The sequence below is a fragment of the Cygnus olor genome, chromosome 9, assembly GCF_009769625.2.
Source record: "Cygnus olor isolate bCygOlo1 chromosome 9, bCygOlo1.pri.v2, whole genome shotgun sequence".
Classification (NCBI taxonomy): domain Eukaryota; kingdom Metazoa; phylum Chordata; class Aves; order Anseriformes; family Anatidae; genus Cygnus; species Cygnus olor.
Window position 1 is genome coordinate 22,325,797 of NC_049177.1, and position 19,810 is coordinate 22,345,606.

A 19,810-nucleotide genomic window follows, 5' to 3' on the forward strand; every position below is an offset into this window, starting at 1 on the left:
TTCCTCCCCAGTGCAAACTTGCTTCCTCAGAGAGGCAGCAGCAGAGCCACGCTAAGATGCTTAAGAGGAGGTCAAGAAAAAAGCCAGTTACCAGGGAAATCTGTCTCACTTCTTAATACATTTCTATTGCTACCTATGCACACAGTATTCTCTCAGAGGCTAGGTGAATAAATATGCATCTTTTAAGCAAACATTTGTAATGCTATTTGAACATGGGGGAAGAACAGTTTTGACTTAAAAATGATACTAGCACCATATTTACGTATTTTTTTCCCAAGCTGCAGTTAAAATGAAAATATCCAGACAGACATTCAGCATGAGACTTGGGAAAGCATGTTTCTTTTGGCCAGTTCCACTACAGAATTTCACCTAAAAATGAAATACAAAAGATTGGGGTTGGGGAGAAAATACAAAAGAAAGATTTGTTTGTAGATGAATTACTCTGTGCAAGCCCATCCAAAAACATCAATGTAATTGTTCATTAATAATAGATTTGGAAGATAGAAAAGTTTCTCCTACTTTGAACTTTCTGAAGGCAAACAGAGCCCTCAAGCCGGCAATGTACTTGTGCATATCCCTCTCTTAGAGCAAAGGGTTGTCCTTTGCCTCCTCCTTCACCACCCAAAGCCCAGGAGATAAGGCGTTGGTCCATTTTGGGGCACTTTGGGCTCAGCCCTTCGTGGCAGATCAGCCACTGGGCGAGGAGCTTTGTCCCTCTTTCACCTTTTTACACCCAGATTTGCAGTTCCCGAGGTCAGGGAGCAGCCCTCGTTCTCTCTTACCCCACGGTTAATAGGACGGAGGCAGGAGCGGGGCCTCTGGACACTATCTCAGCAGCATTAATAACACCGGTTTGGAGAGGACTCCTCACATACTAAAAGTTAAGCAGTGCTTAAGGGCTTTCCTGGCTGAGGACCGGAGGAGGGTAATTATCCCCTGTAAGGATCCCTGTCCACCAAGCTGTGAGAAACTTCAAATCCCACGGACTTCACTGGCACTTCAGGGCACTCAGCACCTTCCAAGATTAATTCCTCAAGCAGGGAGAGCTCTAGAAACATATATATTAGAGCACTTTACATCTTCAGGTGCAGTAGGGCTCTTTCTGGTGAGCCTGACAAAGGACAGATTATATATTACGCCGTACCATAAACTTCAGCAATCTAAGAATTCAGAAAATACCCTGTTCTATTACTCCCCTCACTTTGACATGAAATATTAAACACCGCTTACCAAAGTAACGTTATTGAACACAGATGTCTGCTATCACATTCAAATTGTTCAAGTCAATCTGGGTTTATATATTTTCTTTACTTAAGTGTTCGTATAAACCAAAGTGTGCCCTGACAGTAATGATTTCACAATATACTATATTCAATTAAGGAGACAAATATGCATTTACATTTTTACTGAACTTTTTTCACGTATTTGTAGGCTTCAGCTCCAACTTATTTTTGACATTTGGTGGAAAATAAAGGAATAGAAAGGGTGCCACCTACTGAGCCACTCAGACATTTTTGGAGGCTGAAAAGTCATGCAAATTACCAATATGATCATTCCAGTTACAAATAAACAAATGTTAAAGCTAAATGTATAAGCTGGTGGGAAGATAGCCGTAGGTACTGGTTTCCTTTCATCAACTCACTCGGTGACAAGAACACTTACCCAGGGTGTAGGAGAACCAAGCTCCAGCTTCCTCTTGTATCTCTGCGGGTTTGAATTCACCTATTCCTCTGGAAAACCCGAGCAAAATGAATCAGTCTCTGTCATTGCAGTCGTGAATAGTTTTTGTAAGCAATGGATGTGAAACTCAACAAGCGAGAATCTAGAAGAGATGCGCCACCAATGAGAACCATTCCTTGGGACCCATGTCATTTAGAAACCTGTCACTAATTAGAAATTTATGCTGTTAAATACCTAGCAGATGAACTATATGAAACAGATGAGATTTAAGCATCTAAATTTAAGAAACCACTGAAAATTGGCGTCAAGCCTGAGGATGATATCTGTAGTATACCTAAAGACTCAAGAATGAAGACAGGCTCTTAGTACAGTTTTTCAAAATTCAACACGAATAGAATAGAATTTAGAATAGAATAGAATAGAATAGAATAGAATAGAATAGAATGGAATAGAATAGAATAGAATAGAATAGTTCAGTCAGAAGGAACATATGGAGATCATCAAGTCCAACTGCCTGACCTCTTCAGGGCTAACCAAAAGTTAAAGCATCTTGATGAGGGCAGTGTCCACTACCAAGCACATGAAGATCTCTGTAAAGACACCTCGAAGAAGGAAATTCACATCAAATCATGATTTTGCATCTGGTCCTTCAGGGAAATGGGGCAAATACAAGAAATCTGCCCCTGACTGACCACTGATGTAGCTTTCCTCCATTCTCTTTTGCAGTCTCTGTACTGAAAAGTTAGGATGTACTGCAAATGGTTTGCTGCTTAACTTTAACAAAGGATATTTGTGCTGTCCTTAAAAAAAAATAAATTGTAATCATGCCTGATAGATCTGGAGCTCTTTATTCTTTCTCACTGCATATAGAGCAGAGGGGAGATGCTACATGATGTCAGGGGAATGGCAAGAAAAGCAAGTTGGAGATCTTTTCATCTCTAATGAAGTGGGTCAGCTTTGGGACTGAAAAAAGGTAGTTAAAAAGAGAGAATCAGAAGGGTGAACAAACAAATATATCAACAATGGATAACACAATACTATGTTAAGGGGGAACTGGAGTAAATTATTTTTCACTCACAAGCCAACTGCTCTTCCTTAAAACAAGCTCCCAAAGGATGTCAAATGTGTGCCCTACATGCTCCATTAATCCCTCCCTGCTGAGTGCAAGCTTAGCTCCACTGAGTCCACAGACTTGCAGATATGGCTTTATCTTGCTCTTCGCAGATGCAGACAGACCAGAGATTTTCACAGGTATCATGTGTATTTAATATTTGCCAACATCTCTGGTGTTGGGGACTGGCGTAGCAATAACATACTTGGGAAAATAATTGTGAAACATTAACAAGTCCTTATTGTTAACAGGTGTTTCTGGCAGAGATTCCTTCAGGGCAACTTGGACAACACACTATAGTTGAGTTGGTAATGGCATTTTTCCCAGGGGGACCTTCAAAGTCTCCTGTGTGGTGCTTTGTATTCCTGGCAACAGAGTCAGGAAGAAACCCAGTATTCAACATCCTCCTTCGTGCCTGCTCAAAATAAAACATTCATTTATCAGCCATTACGTTCTTCGTATCTCACATGACTTGGCACACGCTTATCACGTGGTGGCTTTAGCACAGGGCACTACCACCAGTTATGTATTCAGGATAACGCACTGTGGATTGGCCCCTTTTCCAGTGCCTGAAGTGTTCAGTGACTGTTTTCTGCTTGCACAAGCACTCACTGAGAGATGCATAAAAATGGATTTTTACTGCTGCGATGTTTGGGTGGCATCATTATTCCCAAACCCTTAGAGAACCTTTGGATTTTCCTAGGGGATCAGCCCTGGGTATCAAAAGCAACCTGCGGGGCACCTCCCTCCTCAGCAGAAGCTTTAGGATTTACTCTGGAAAGTGAAAATTAAAAAAAATAATAATTAAAAAAAAGTTGTTTTTTTTTGAGCTAGAAATCAGAAATAAGAGAAAATTGACTACAATTTCATCATGACCGTATACTTATTTTTTTTTAGTGAAAAATGGAATTTAAAGGGTTGGGAGCACCGTCCAGTGCACTGCTCCCAGCTCACATCTCCATCATCCCTCGCAGGTGGCACATTATCAAACCAGTGACACTGGGCTATCAAACTGTCGTGCAAAGGGAAGAAGTTGATGTCCAAAGGATGAAAAAAGCCAGGTACGACTCCACAGCAGAAAGGTTTTGCAACAAGAAACCAAACCAAAACGACCCCTGCCAACACCCTTTTCAAAGACAGAAAGATTTTCCAGGCATTTGACTTCCACCTTGACTTTCTGAATAATATATGGTGGAGAAAAGAATCCCACTGGATCGGAGGGGAGACTTTGCTACAACAATAGCAGTGCTGGCAAACTGTCTCCTTTCAACACATTCTTGAGTTTGTATTTTAAGTGGTTTTGCTAGATTGGCAGCCAAAAATAACTATTTTCTGATCAAATTCACTAGTTCTTGTAAAAATGTAACATGTTAAATGTGACCGTGAACGGTCCTAATAGTTCTTCAAGGTGTCTGGTCAAACTTCGTGCTTTCAGAGGAGGAGAGAGGATGGAGAAATGGAGAAAGGCGCAGCAAAAGGTTCAAGCCCTTCATTTTGAGGCTGCTCCTGCAGCCCTCCCAGCCCTCATTATGCAGGAATATGCCCCATATTTAACGTGATGCTTTTATGCCTGCTATTCTGTACTTCATATATACCCTTAAGGTTAAAGTAATAATTAAGAGCAGCTTTCTCGTGTGCCTAGTAGAGCAAGGCCAAGATCCACAAAGGCTACCACAACTTAAATGTCAAATAGCAAAGTGAAAAAAGCAAACTGACAGGCAGGAATTACCCCTACAGCCTCTGCTCACACTGATCTTACTCTGTGTTGATGACATACAGAAAGGAATCTTACTGCATATCTTACAGGACATATAAATCATTCAGAACTGGATTTCTGGATGAAAAAACTCCAGCTGCAAAAACCAGAGAATTTTCATCAAGTCACTTTGTAAGTAATTTATAGCACTGTAAGACTTACAAAATAACAAAGAAACGACAGGCCAGTTTCTTCTTAATTAGACCTGGAACAGCAGGACAGAATCAGTGTGAACAGTGGAGCATTTCCACCCCAAACAGGGCTCCCCTTGGCCAGGAAACGTGCACTCGGTTAACTCTGGTGCTCCCGGGTCTTCAAAGCAGGGTACGGAAAGGAGACAAAGCTCGAGGTTTCACAACAGGTTTCCCTCATGGAACTGGACAAACTACGGAGGAGCTGGAGATAGAAAGAAAACGTATTGCAAAGTACAGAAACTGCAAATTGGAAATCTGTAAATTGGTGTTACTGTCGGTAAAAGGCATGTGCCAGCGCTCAGGGAACGTGAGCAGACGGAGCTCAGGTGCTGTGGATGAGCACGGTAGACTCGGGGCAGGACCACAACACTGCCACGTCTGGGCAGTCTTCACTCACTTGGACCTCAGTCTAGGACTGCTGCTGGTAGGATTTAGCCTGCAACATTAATGAATCAATCACAATTTGGCCTCTGGGCAGCAGCCGGCCTAACTTTTGGATCTCTTACACCAAGAAATCAGAGTCCTAAAAGTAATTAATTAGTTTAATTTTCATTAGGTCCTTGGAATCACTAGAGGGAGACATGAGCACATGCCTGAAGCCAAGATGTTACATCTGGACTGGAGAAACACCCAGTAGATGGTGGCATGAAGCATTATAAGAATTAACTATAATATCTACACCACATGCAGCTTCTCAAGATGTTTTGCTGTCATCAGCTTACGAGAAGATAAAGATTTATTGGGCTGTTACTGAAAAGGAAGCTAGATACTGCCAAATGGCATGGACAGTTAGATGACTAGTTGCTGACATCTTTATTCATATATAAAACAACACAGTTGAGTGTGTTTTCTTTTTCTTTTCTTTTTTTTTTTTTTTTTTAAAAAAAAAAAGCCTACCATGCTTGAAGGAATCAACAAAGCAATGTCTGAACTTCTAAGTAATTTTTAAATCATTCATGGGTTTTGGACTTTTTATCTTTTTTTACTGTGTATACAGAGCGCTGCATTACCACCCTGAACTTTTTTTGCTGACTAAAATAAGAGATAAACAGTTGGGCTACAGATTGGTTCAGCTGTGTCTGAAGATGCCGAAGGGATGACACCACAGAGCGATGCTTCCAGCATCACCATCAGGAGATCACTCATTCCTGTGCCATAGATCTACTAAAACCATACACCGAGCACATTAACCCACCACGTCTACTTTTTGATCAGCTGTTAACTGCAGTCGTTGGGATTGAAAGTTTAGTACAATAACTTCAACAATTTCTTTCTATATCGTCTAAATGTTGCTTCTAATAAAGAAATTATTGAACAAGTTACAAGAATTGTAGGACTATCTTTACAACATATGTCAAAACGATGACAAATCAAATGAACGTAATTATTCTAATCCTTATTGAAAACTGTATGAAAAATGAAGTAAATCACATATGACAAAATCCTGCAGTACTACAGAGCTCAATTTAAGAAGCATTTGCTCTAAAATTTTAAAATAAGTCCCAGCCTGTAAAGTTTTTCTCCCAGAATCTAGCTAGCTGTATCTGTCCACTTTTTTTCTCTGACAGCTTGATATACTGTCCCCCCTTTGTTACACATTTTGAATTCAATTTAGCATGCTACTTCCAATTAACCAGCACACACTTACTGCATTATTTGGCATTAAACAGGCCCATGTGTTCCTTTAGCTCCTGCCAATGTGAGAAGACAATACCCTTAAGGTGAACAAGGCTATTTGTTCGGCAAGTATTAGGCTCTGGGAAGTGTCCAAGAAGTCTGATGGAAGCCTGCAGGTGTGCGGTTTCAAATACCTTCAAAGTGCTTAATGCCCAAGTCTTCCAGAAATGTTACACTTCATAACCAGCCTCTTCCAACAAGATTTATGCTCTGTTTTGAATATTTCTAATGCTCTGGAGTCTGAGTGCCAAAAACCTCTATTTATCAGGCTCAGTCACTGGACAAGTTGCTCTGGTCAGGGATCTTTATACAAACCCATTTATATAAAGGCCATTATTTATTCCGTACAAACTACTAAGAGCAGGTGTGATTTCAGTGTGTTCGCTCTGAATGTAAATTAGTTTAACAGAGTAAATTGTCATCCACAATATAAGCCTACTGCATTAAGGCTATCAATAAGGAGAAAACAAGAACAACTTTTAATGACAACTTTATATATATAAAAAAAAGCATCCTTTCACTGTGATATGTGTACAACAGAAAGTACAGTACAGTTTTGAGATACACCCCACATATTCTTTGAAAGGGGTCACAAATTCACAGACATAACATTGCTATGCAACTGCTTATTAAAAGCAACAACAACAAAAAAAAATAATAAACAATGCGTACACTACAAGTCTGAGTTTCCTCGCTTACTGCTGGAAATTGCTTTACAGCATTCGAATTTAAAGCTTTGGCCCCACAAAATAATTACTGAGCACAGTTGCAGCTCATGCATGGAGCTGGTGCAGTCAGCCGCAGGTCCATGTGCAGGAAAAGTCCTTCAGGAACTGGGGTCTGAGGAAGTTTCTGGCCTAACTACAAAAAATAAAAATAAAAATTAACAGATGGATGGGAAGATGGAGGTATCTGGGTATACCAGCTCTTTTTAGGAGCTCTTCACAAACTTTTCTTTGCTCTGATAAAACACTAAACTCTTACAGAAAGGTTGTTATTTGTCATTGTTAGATCAGCAGTGTGAAGCCACGATGGCTCCAAACTCTGTCTTTGGCTACTCTGGAAAGGATAGAAAGGTATAATTTCCATGTTTGTCCCGTTGGCAACTTCTGACACTGTGATGGTTATTACTTACACAAACAGAAATCTGCAGCCAATCAAAATAATATGGTTGGCAAGAAATCTGGGCAAACTTTAATAGTTATGGTTCTTCAACATAAAAAGGATAAAAGTAGAATAATAATTTTTGGCAGGAGAAGCGGGGAATTTTTAAAATTCTGATTGTTTTCCTATGAGAATAGTGTTATAAATACTGAAGTCTAACTTAAAACATGTTGTTCTGGTTTCATGAATTCACATTGAATAAAATTCTGCTGGATCCACTGAGTTACACTCAGCTCGTTTCCACTCTTCTCAAAGTGAAGTTATCTGGAATACACAACAAGGAAAGAGAGTGGCATTTCGCACAGAAATTGCATGTTCAAAATAATTTAAATGTCTTTCTAAAAAGAGTTATCTGTGTATGCAAGCGTGTTACAGTGGAATACACAGAGCACTCGTTTCAAGAAAGCATAATTAACTTCAGTCCTCTGGGAATCAGATAGCCAAGAAAGTCATTACCAAGTGGAAAATGGACATAAATTTAAATCACAAACCATTTTCACTGGAGTTTTCACTTTCATTTTCAACAAACAGCAGTGCTATGTTCAGGATGTTCATCCTGACAGTCTTTCACTGATGAACCAAATAAGCAGTTATATTATTTTAGTAGTAATTAAGCTCACTTTCCACTCACTTGCCACAACGCCAATCTATTCTAATTTAGTAGCTTTTCCATTACAAAAAGTCCATGCAGTCTAATAAAGACTATTTTTCAGGCACAGAATTAGGTAAATTTGTTAATGTGAAATAAGGAGTAGCATCAAAACACATTAGTGATATCACAAGCAAGTAAATTGACAATAGCTAATGATGAAAAGTTTTAGCTCTTTTAGAAAATGACATCCTATAAACGTTTTCCCCGCTTTGTGAAAAAAGTGAAAACCTACAAAAATAACAAACCAAGAAAAGACATTGAAAAGTCTTCTTTTAATATTTTTTAAATACTTAATTTTTATCTTCATCTTTATATGATTGTGCTTTATTCTATGTTTTGGAACAAAAAGTCATATTGAGCCCCAGATCAGAATGATCTGTTTAATGGCACTGAAGTGAACTTCTGTCCCCAGGGCAATAACATAAGGAAGCTAAGAAGTATTTTGAAGGAGGAATTAATAAAAAAGACTATTGCATATGAATAGTTTTGTATGAATTGGCATTTTCCAATCTAAAAAAAATAAGTTTGCTGAAACTATTTCCCAGGCAGATCTACTTGGGCCCCCAATTCATTGGCACAGGCTCAGTATCAGTCACTTAAAATACGTGTTTCATCATGTACCTAACATTGTGACATTCTTTAAAAATACTTAATACAAAATCTTTTACTTCCCTTATAGTACATATTTACAATTCTAGTATCAAGATACTGTGGAAAATGTAAACAAGAATACACAGGTGTAAAGAATATGGCTTGGGAAAAGTTCCCCCTTTGATTAGCTGCTCTAATCACACACAAGTATACAAAGATAAGAAGAAAACAGTACATTTTATAAACTGCTGTCAAACAGCAATATGTAAGTTCTTGGGTTTTGTGCATTAGCTGCTGAGTAACCATACCAGACATCGGGCATCTTTCTGGGAACCAAAATGTCCAGCAGACTGGACTGGGGCTGGCGAAGGGTCGCGGAGGTAACCGCTGGGGCTGGGGCACAGCACGCAGGAGGCTCTGAGGGAGCAGGGCGTCCTCAGTCGTCAGCAGAGAAGACCGTGGGAGGTGCCATTGCTGTCTTCAGCTGCCCCATGGGGGCTGCAGACAAGGTGAAGCCAAACTCTTCTCAGACATGCACATTGAAAGGACGAGAGGCAGTGGACAGAAGTTGAAACATGGGAAATTCTGGTCAGAAACTAGGAAAAAAAAACTGTGAGCATGCACTGGGCAGGGCCCCAAAGAGGTTGTGGGCTGTCCATCTTCGGAGATATTTAACATAACTGGATGCTCTCTCAGCAACTTTGTCAACTTTGAAGTTGACCATGCTTTAAGGAGAAGCCTGTACCTCCAGAGGTCTCTTCCAAGCTATCTATTCTATGATAATATGAAAAATTTTGAATGCAATGCTTGCATTACTGTTGTAGTTTGTAGTAAATACATAGGATCAAAAGACATCAGTTGCTTGACTTGGATGGTTCTTTTTCTCCAGCAGTTACTATGATGATAACTAGTCATCTTGCACAAGATTTACCTTAACAGTTCTAATTCAGTTAAACTGCCCCAACTTCACACCATTTTGAGATCAGATCTAGGCCAGCACATCTCCAAAAGAACATTTAAAATGTCACAGCTGACAGAAGAGGCCTGCTGAGAACCACTCGCTTCTGACTAGTTTGGGGACAACAATTTTGTCATGTTTACATCAAGTCAAGCAAAGGTTCTAGTGATTTATTCAGCTATAACAAAGAAATGACAAGGGATCAGAATCAACCCCTGAGATTTTCTGGCTGAAAGCAGTTGGTTAATTAATTTGGTCACAGTCACAAATATCTTTACTGAGTTTACAATGGCTTCCAATACCTGTGAAGTGATGAATAGCAACAATAAGACTTCCATGAAGCTTGAAAAACACTTCCCAAACCTGTATTGCTTTCAGTAGATCACAGTTTGAAGTGCAGTCCCAGGTGAGCAAGTGGTACTTGCTCCGTAGCAGACAGCTAATGGCTGCAGATTGGGTTAAGACCTGGGGTGAACCACGGGGTAACTGTTACTTCACATACTCATTAACCAACTGCAACAACAAACATTTTTAAAAATCACAAGTTAGCGTCAATTATTGTCACTTTCTCTCTTTTAAGACAAAAATATTTTCTTGCAGCATTGCAATTTGTTGTGGTGTGTGAACACAAGTCCTGGAACAGCTCGTACTACCTTGTCCCCAGAGCCTATGGTGCTGGTGTCTTTTACTAAGTGCACTTTTGATCTGGTCAGACTCAAGAGGTTACTACACAGGTTTTGTAACTCCGAACCTGAAGAGAGGTGAAAAGAGGTACTCTGAAATCTTGTAGCCTGGTTAATTCAGAATATTATAACAAAGAACATTATTTCTTTATAATGACTTAGTCCTATATTAAAGAACAACCTGTGTAAACATACAAAATAGCACCAAAATGTCCTTGTTCTAAGTGACCAACAGCAGCTGTTGAATGGCATCACGAAGGACTTTTTAAAACTGGCAATGAAGTTATTGTGCAGTAAGAGCACATTATAATCCTTTACACACAGAGCACACAGATTATCATTACACATATATATCCTTGCTAACTATCCATTTTCTTCATCCAGGATAAAACTTTCTGCATTAGACGTTAGAGTTTTACAAGAACTGCTGGACAGTTTGACTCGGCAAACCACTGAGAAACTCAGCTGGCAAGATGGGAGAATGCAGAAAGCCAGAAGAGCCTGACAGATGTCATCCTGCTCTTTAGAAAAGAGACTCAGATGCAAGCAAGATACAGACGGACACTTCCAACCAATCCACACTTGAAATGGTACATATTCTTAAATTAATTAACATCTTATCAAGGACTGTGGTGGATTCTTCATCAGTTGCAATTTTAAAATTAGACCGGATGTTTTTCTAGAGCATAAGATATTTTTCAAAGAGGAATGTGGTGAATTTCACTAGTTTCTGTGCAACGTGATTTTGCAGTGAATCCATATTGGCTTCTTAATATGTTAAACACTCATTTAACTTCATGCCGGTTGTCAAGTGGGTTTAGAAAGTCACTTATACATTGTATGGCTCACCGTCAGTTGATGTGTTACATGCTGCTTATCCTGATACTCTTTGGAGCTGGTTTTACTAAAAACATGTCCAAGCTTTCAAACGATGAATTATCGTATATATCAGAACCAGTGTCCCAGGCAGATTAATGGAGGGGTAAGAGGCTAGGAATAAATACATGAAACAGATTCAACTTTTTAAAAGGATCCAGCTACTAAATGGCCTCTGTAGTCTTCCATAAGAAGTGTGAATACTTCAGCACAATTCAAGCTGAATTGAATAGCTGTTTTCATATCCAAATTCAAATACCGTCTGTGCATATAAAACAGTTCATTTATTAGTCCAAATGTTACTGTTGTAGAGCTCTTGGAAAAATACTCCCTCTTTCTTGAGTTTGTTCTTCATAAAAAGGAGGCTTTGGAGGGCCACCTAGAGAATTAAGTAGAAACGCAGTCTTAGGTCTATATAACATAATACTGAAATATTATATAGATTATACAATTTACACTTAAACAATTTAATAAATGGTACTCTTCAAAGAAAGGTAGAGGACTGAGTTAACTGGCCTACTCATAGAGGCAGATGGAACCATCAAAACAGTAAAAGCAACTCTTAAATGGAAGGTTCCCAAAATATTTCCTAAACTAATGGCAGACTTGCTTGGTAACACCAAAAGCCAGACGTGTTTAGACTACATGTGAAAGGAAACAGCACACGGTACTGTACATCATGAAGAAGAGAAATTACCTAAATTAAAAACAATACAACAACAACAACAACAAAACCCAAAAATAAAAAAAAATAAAAACCACAGACAGACAAAAACCTTTTGTGACAGTGTGCTGAGCTTCTTGGGCCCTCACAGATCAATCCAAGTGTATTTTTCAATGTTTCATCTACTTATCCAGCCACTTAACAGATCTCATCATGCTCTTCAAAACCTGCCATCTCTATGAACAGTATGTGTGTCTGATGGCATGCACAGCAAATAAATCTCTTCATTCATCTTACAAGGCTGTGGGATATCAGCTCTTTCAGGGCACAATTTCATACCTCCAGGCACAGAAAAGCATACAGCTCTCCAGCACAGCTGTGCTGGAGGCAGACACAGGAACCCTTGAGCAAGCAGCACAACCTCTCCACATCACAGCCTTCTCTGAGGGGAAACCAGTTTGACCAAGGCCTCACAACCACCCGGAACGAGTCCCAGTGTTTGCAGTATCCTCTGGCATTTGGGACATCAGGCTCCTGGGCCTTTGGGAGGGCAGCACACACCGACACAACCCTTCCAAGCAAAGCTGCTTCTGTCATGGGCTCTGAGTTTTTCACCAGAGAGGGAAATGCAGAAGGGCTACTGCATCACACAGCCTGACACAGAAACAGTGGTGGCTGCTGCTGAGCAGCACGTTGGCATGATGGGGTGCTACTCCTGTCCACGAGGTCCACTGGCTATGGTCAATGCATGATTTCTTTGACTAAGAAAGCCCGTGCACCACCAGGTTGTGTTACCTTCTTTGCAGGTTGGCCCCATCCATGTGGCTGGGCACACGCACTTCCCGTTGTAGGGATTGCACTGGGATTTGCTGGCACACTGGCATCGCAGAGAGCAATTGGGGCCGTACTGGTCCGACCTGCATCCTGGAAGGACACAAGTGTTTGGAAGAGGGTGAATGCTTCTCCCTGTTTGATGGCTGTGCTACAGAAGAGCCTCCTTGAAAATGCGTGGACAGAAATGGAAGGAACTGAGACCAATGTCAGCAGTCAGGGCAAAATGCAAACACAGTAAGAAAATTAGGGATATTTATTAAAAAAAAAATCATAAAAGTCCCTGGGACAGAGTATAAACTTCACACATGCTCTGGTGAGAATGTGGACCTCCATCAAGCTCTATAGACAAGGGGAAGCTTTGTTAGGCTCAACTGCTGAACTGAAAATAATATTGTTTTTTAATCTCTTCATACCATCTGGCATAAAAATCTGGGTTAGAAGAATTAACCTTGTTTTGCCCAAAGTTATATACTTATCAATATAAAAGTAAAAAAAAATAAAAATAATCAGTTATTATTATGCTGTATAAGAAACTGTCTTAAATAATAACATGCTTTTGCTATATTTCTCTCAGGAGATACAGATTTGGGATCAGGAAGCTGCTTAGACACCTACATCTGCTAATATTAAAACATGACAGTTTGGAAAGCCTTGCAGTCCTCAAGTTTCATCTACCGCGTGGTCCACCCAAACTGTAACCCAGCTGTCCTAAAGAAGTTCCCGGAATAGGAATCATCCCCAGTGTCCAACCAGGGGTTGGCAGCCCAACAGAAGAGATCTTGGGATTTGCTCAGGAAAGTTCCTGTCAGCGTCCTGGAGCCACACTATCTCCTGTGGCTCTCTACTGGCTTGGCTGCCAGTGAGCAGCAGCAAAGAGCTTCCACTCACAGAAAGTGGGACTGGAAATTAATCCATTTTATGCATATTCATACATCATGCTCTGATCACACAACTCGGCTGCCTCCTGGCAATTTCAGCTCACAAAAGGTCTCTTATCTACCTCCACTGCAAAGGATGGACAAGAACATTTCATGCCTAGGCTGACAAATGCTCATTGCAATTTTTTATGCATTCAGAGCACAGGCAGGAAGGGAAAGTTAGCAGCAGGTCACAGGGCAGGGTGCTAAATGCATTGTAAACAATGGCCCTCTCTCCCTCACCTCGCCGAAAACCACTGTAAATAATCCAGGCGCTTGCTTTCTCATGCAGGCACCATGAGGTAAATAAAAGTGCTCCCGAGCCCTGCATCAGCTGCAGCCCCAACACGTGGCAGAACTCTCCCCATGCGCTCAGAGCTTGGCCTTTTCAATTAGGAAATGTTATGAGAAAAGGTCTCCTCGAACACCTCTGGACCTGATTTTAATTTATGTAATACCACATTTTCATGTTAATAACAATGTGTATTTAAGACATCTGTTTGAAAGTCTGCAATGTTAATTTACTACAGAAAAGGAGTGCCCATAAAAGTCTGTTATATTCTCTCTCTTTTTTTTCTTTTTAATTAACATTTTGCCTGTTTAATGGGTGCTTTACCAGAGTTCAAATTAAAATCAGGCCTTTTATCTTTATGGCTGCTGCACAGACACAGCTGCTCACAGTTATATCACAGATGAACTGAGCCTAATTGAAAATAAAAATGCAAATAAAACCTACCCCATAACAGCTTCTCATGGATGGGGGCTACCCCAGTTGATTTAAGAAAAATAAAAATGACTCCTAGAGTTTGCAAGAAGCAAGAACTCGGCTCAGATTTTTGGTGCTGAGCTTCCCCCTTGCGTTCCGTTTCTGCTAAAACTTCACTGGCAAGGCCTCTGGGTGCACAGAGCCCTACTTGCTGCAGGGTAGATAAGTCCCAGTCGCACCAGTGCCTGGAGACTGGGTTGCTTCAATTTCTGACCACACGGCAGTGCAGTCCGGCAAGCAAATGATTCTCCCTTTTAGTTTTTTGGATTGCACTAGCCCCTAAGCTCCTGGCGATTACTTGACCCCTCACTTGCATTAATAACAGGGTATTTAAAGCTGTTTCCTGCCCTCTCCTAGAATGAAAGGAGGAATAATATTCCCCCCCTGTGATTCTGGGGCTTGGGAGGATTGTGGTTCCTTGCATGATCCTCCAACATTAATTAGCACGTGGGCGTTCACTCCCTGTATCTTGTTTGCCACAACATTAGGATCACACATCTATTCTTACACTTGTTTAAACCAGTGTGATTCTTTTTACCGATTACCCAAAATTTCCACCAGCATAACTGAGATCAGAATCTGGCTCAAGAACCTTGCCCGTCCTTACTGCCTCTCAGCCCTGCAACGGTTTCATCAGTTTGCTTGGTTTTCTTTACAGGAGAATTTTCTCACCTATTTTTATACCCTTGTTGCAAAATAATCCTGCTTTTGTGGGCCAACCATTTACCAAACACACAACCCAAGTGTCTGTGATGCATATGAGGCAATTCTATTTGGATTAAATGTTCCCGGACTACTGCTGAATCCTAGAGCCAGCAACGGCTACTGAGCTCCACTACCCTCACCTGGAGCTGGACACGTTTGCACTGGTCTGAAAACCCCCACAAATGTCCCTGTGACAAAACACCCGCACGATCTGATCCCTTCGTGCCCAGTTGCAGCCCTCCTGAGTCCTCCCCCCTACATCTGCAGAACTTGTGGGCTTCTCGGTGTATTCAGCAGCGCCTGTTCTCTGAAACTCAAGGCAAGTGACATTTTACTGCTGACCCATACATGGCTTCCCTATCGGTGTATCAATTTAAACATTGATTAAATCAAGAGTACAGCCTGGTGCTAAAAACGGTGATAACGTGCACGAGAGTAATTTGCTGCAAACAATGTGTTCTCGAATACTTTGTACTGGCAAATGTCCTTTCACAGCTATGCTCAGACCAGCCAACGGGTCACATAGGTTTAACTGTGCATAGTCCAGCCCCTAGAAAATATTCCTCTTACCGATGTCACACTTGTCTCCAGTCTTCCCAGGTGGGCAGAGGCACTTCCCAGTGGCTGGGTCACAGGGAGCTCCTCCGCAGTCACACTGACGCTGGCAGCTCTCTCCAAACCACCCGCTGTCACAGCCTGGTGGGAATAGCATGATTTTAGGTGCACTGCACATGGGCATTGCAACAAATACATCAGGCCAGAAGAGCTTTTGAAGGATGTCTCGGAGAGAAGCTCATAAACTCTCAGCTGAACCTCGTGCAAATGCCAAGTTTAATGAAGGACTGAATACAGTGGAACAGGCATAATATTTATGTGAACTCTCTGCTGGTTTCATCTAATCCAACATATCAAAAGTATCTGTAAATCTGTCCCAAAATGTTACTGGCACTTATTTTCCTTTTTAATTAGAACTCTTCAGTAGACCATTCCATAACACTCAACTGGCTTGACATGTACCAATTTAATAATCTTACTTGGAATTTTAGAAGCAAATTTAAAATCAGCACAAGAAACTTAATAAGCAACATGTGGAACTCATTGCTGCAAGACAGCATGGAGACCAGGACTTTCACTCCATTAATCAAAACCAGGTTAGTTAATTTATAAGGAAATGAGAACACCCAGCTATGTAACAGGTAAATGATCACACGTTCAATGTTCCAGGATATTCACAAAGCTCAAAATACGGAAGATGTTGCTCTCAACAAACAAACTATTAAATAATGATGTGATTTATTTATTTTTTTTACATCAGATGGGTATAAATACCTTTGTCACAGTGGACACCCTGATAACCTGAAGGACAAATGCACTGCCCCGTCACGACATCGCAGCTCGCTCCATTTTTACAGGCGCATGCATGAAGACAGCTTAGCCCGTAAAATCCAAGGGGGCACCCTGAGAAATGAAAGTGTCAAGTGAGGAAAGTTTATTAAGAAAAACATACATCCCTTTAAAATCCTCTGTATTTGCAGCTACCTTCCCTGGGAGCCAACAAAAGTGGTATTTACCATTACTGCTAATAATCCCATCTGCTCTTAAACTCACCAGCAACACCCCGACGTCAGAGGTATGCAAGTTACTATGCCTGGAAGCAGACGGGTGATCTGGAACACCCCCAGAACTTTAACTGAACCACCACCGAACCGCTCTGACACCCCACACTGTGTTACTGCTGGAAACCAGGCGACCCGGGCTGCTGGTGGGTTCTTACTGTGCTCGCAGGAGCGTCCGTAATACCCTTCGGGGCACCGGCAGCACCCCGTGAACCTGTCACAAGTGCCGTTGTGCTGACACATGCAGTCCAAGCCGCAGCCAGAGCCGTACTTCCCAGGGAGACATTCTGCTGACCACATGCGGACAAAAAAAAAACAAGAAAGAATCACCGACCTCACCCAGAAAAGCTCCTACCTGACAGCTTTTCCAGCTGAGACGTAATGCCCACATAATAACTTGCAGAGCTCAGGTGAACAATTGTTATGAATTTCATTCTCTTCATGCAGGTGTGCTCACTGAAGGCACAGCATTTCTGCACTATTATTACATGCTTACTTACTTTGATGAGAATTGCTTTATAGATGTTCGAAGAGCTCACTTTTCCTGTACTTCTTATAGTCTACCTCTTTAAATTTATCTCTCCATACAGTCGATGTTGAACCTTCACACTCCCTAAAGTGTTTTGAAGCCACAGAATAAATGGTATCTTTTCTTTTTTTCCCCTACATCTACAGCAATACTTTCTTTAGACACTTACAAAGTGTGAAAGAAAACACAGAGCTTTTCCTCCTCTGTGTTATCATTGGAGTTCACACTATTTGACTTCTAATAAAAATGGGAGGTGATTTTTTCACACATAGCGACAGACTTTCCATGTATAATTAGATATCTACTTTTACAGAACTAAACACATCTCAAATTGCTGAAAGTCAAGTCACGCAAAGGTGACTGTGTCAATATAATTAATCTATGCATAATTTCTACAGAAGTTAACTTCCACGGCTGTGATAATTGGAATCTGTGCAGACCGACTTAACTGAGCGTGGCCATCCACATAATCAGATTCGTAACTCTGCAAATGTCAGACAAGATCTTTCAAGAACATCATATCTAATCAACAGAAAAAAGACGCCTGATTAGCTTTGATTTCTAGTCAAAACAGACTCAAAACCATGCTGCTGTGGAAATTAAGATTGAGTTTTCCAATAGCTTAGTATCTGTGTCAAAAGATAAACACTGAAGATCTTTCTAACGATACCACACACCATCCTTTATGTGATGTGTACATGTCTGCCCCGGTGCTTGACACCAGAGACTTTTTGTTTCAGCACACCTAGAAAATGCACACGTGATCTGTTATTCCATATGGCATCTGCATGACCCCACCAGGGCTTTGCAACCTGATTGCAGCCCATGGGTGGTGATAGAGACTTCAAGGAACACACATAGAGATGAACACACACAGCCTATGCAACATGACGTTAGCCAGTTATTGGTTAACTGCACTATTTTGTGTGTGTATTTTAGTGCTTGTCCACCGTGGAATTGATATGATGACTCCATATATACATACATATATATATATTCTTATATACATGTATATAAGAAACAGGTTTACGAGTCTTGTCAGGTACAAAGGGAAACAATTGCATAGAAGAATTCTGCTTAAAATCTGTCCTTTCTGGATGCCTCTGTAACAACCAGTTCTTGGTAGAGATATGTATGGAGTTGGAGGTGGTTATTCTACAGATGTCAGGGGCAGGAAGGCCATAAATGAGGGTCCTGGAGACTGCTGAGGACGTTGCCCTGTGGTAGCTATAATGTAATGATGATATCATATTAAATGTGAAGCTGACCATTCAATTGACATCATAGCAGTAAACTCACGGTTTCCTGCCCACCTAAGTCTGTAACTCTACAGATATCTCTTATCTAGAAAGAGAAATGGGAACACAGAAATGCACTCTTTTGGGAGATGGAATGAAAGGAAAGACACATGAAAAGACTCTGCGCTGGGCTGGCAGGAGGTTTTCTAGAGTGAAAACTGAGCTTATTCTGTTAAGTGTGGTTTGCCTTGTGTAAGGGAGAGCTGACGCAGAGAAGTAAGGATGTGATAGCATGACCATTTCAATTCCTTTGGACTGAAGTTGCCAGAACATCAGAGAAATCAATACATGGGAAGTTTAACTGTAGTCCAACGTCAAAGGGAAAAGAATATCAAGAGAGACTGTAATGAGAGGACAGAGACGCTGTCTTCTGCTGATCTTGGGAGAGTGTGTGAAAGAAGATACAAAACAATGTTCCCATGAAAAAAAGAAAACAAAAGTTGGACAGAAGAAATAAGAGTCCATGCAAAGGAATTTATGAGAATTAAATTATGAGGACTCACGAGGAAACTGCCTCTAAAAAAATATATCTAAAGCTCTAACTTAAGGCAATACAGCAGGAGAGAAGCTACAGAGATGAATCCAGCTGGGAGAGAGTCCTGGCTTAAGCAAAACCAGTCCCCTTTCGAGGATCCATAGCCACTGCAAACCCCTGCTGGAAGGTACACGTTCACTACCATCAAAGCAGAAAATTACCTTTCTCACACGCTCTTCCTGTCCATCCGAGTCCACAAGTGCAGCTACCATCCACGTGGTCACAGATACCGCCGTTCTGACAGGCACATGTCAGGCGGCAGTTGGGGCCATATTGTCCCTGGGGACACACTACAGAGAATTAACAAAGTTTGGAAAAAAATAAATTAGCATCCCCCAAAAAAGATAAATGTGACAGGGAATTAATACAGACATATGCTCCCCACTGAGTATCCCAATTGCCTGATGTACCCAAGGGCCGTGGGACACATGCATTTCTACACTCCATCCTTATTAGCAATTTCATCCAAACACTCCTTGTCTCTCATTATCTCCTCACTTAACTCCACTCCATATTTGCTTCTCTTGCTCTCCTCCCTTTGTCCCATCCTCCAATGCCTGCTCTTCAACAAATCCTCTCCTTTCACTTTTCCAGTTCAAGTAAT

General features: G+C 41.0%; 1 protein-coding gene across 8 annotated transcripts in view; it reads right to left on the reverse strand.

The window, feature by feature from the left end:
- Positions 1 to 6,902: 6,902 nt before the first annotated feature.
- The window catches only part of LOC121074688 (multiple epidermal growth factor-like domains protein 6), a 194,819-nt gene continuing 181,911 nt past the window's right edge, over positions 6,903 to 19,810 (reverse strand). For 6 of the 8 annotated variants that reach the window (XM_040567077.1, XM_040567076.1, XM_040567079.1 and 3 more), the window contains 6 exons: positions 19,368 to 19,496; positions 17,003 to 17,131; positions 16,558 to 16,686; positions 15,799 to 15,924; positions 12,802 to 12,930; positions 6,903 to 11,721 (listed from right to left, as the gene is read on the reverse strand). In XM_040567077.1, the coding sequence (XP_040423011.1) occupies positions 11,642 to 11,721; positions 12,802 to 12,930; positions 15,799 to 15,924; positions 16,558 to 16,686; positions 17,003 to 17,131; positions 19,368 to 19,496 (722 nt within the window). In that variant the 3' untranslated portion in view covers positions 6,903 to 11,641. Of the gene's footprint in view, positions 11,722 to 12,801; positions 12,931 to 15,798; positions 15,925 to 16,557; positions 16,687 to 17,002; positions 17,132 to 19,367; positions 19,497 to 19,810 lie in introns of those variants that run through there. The other 2 variants (XR_005822483.1, XR_005822486.1) reach the window with 2 other exon arrangements.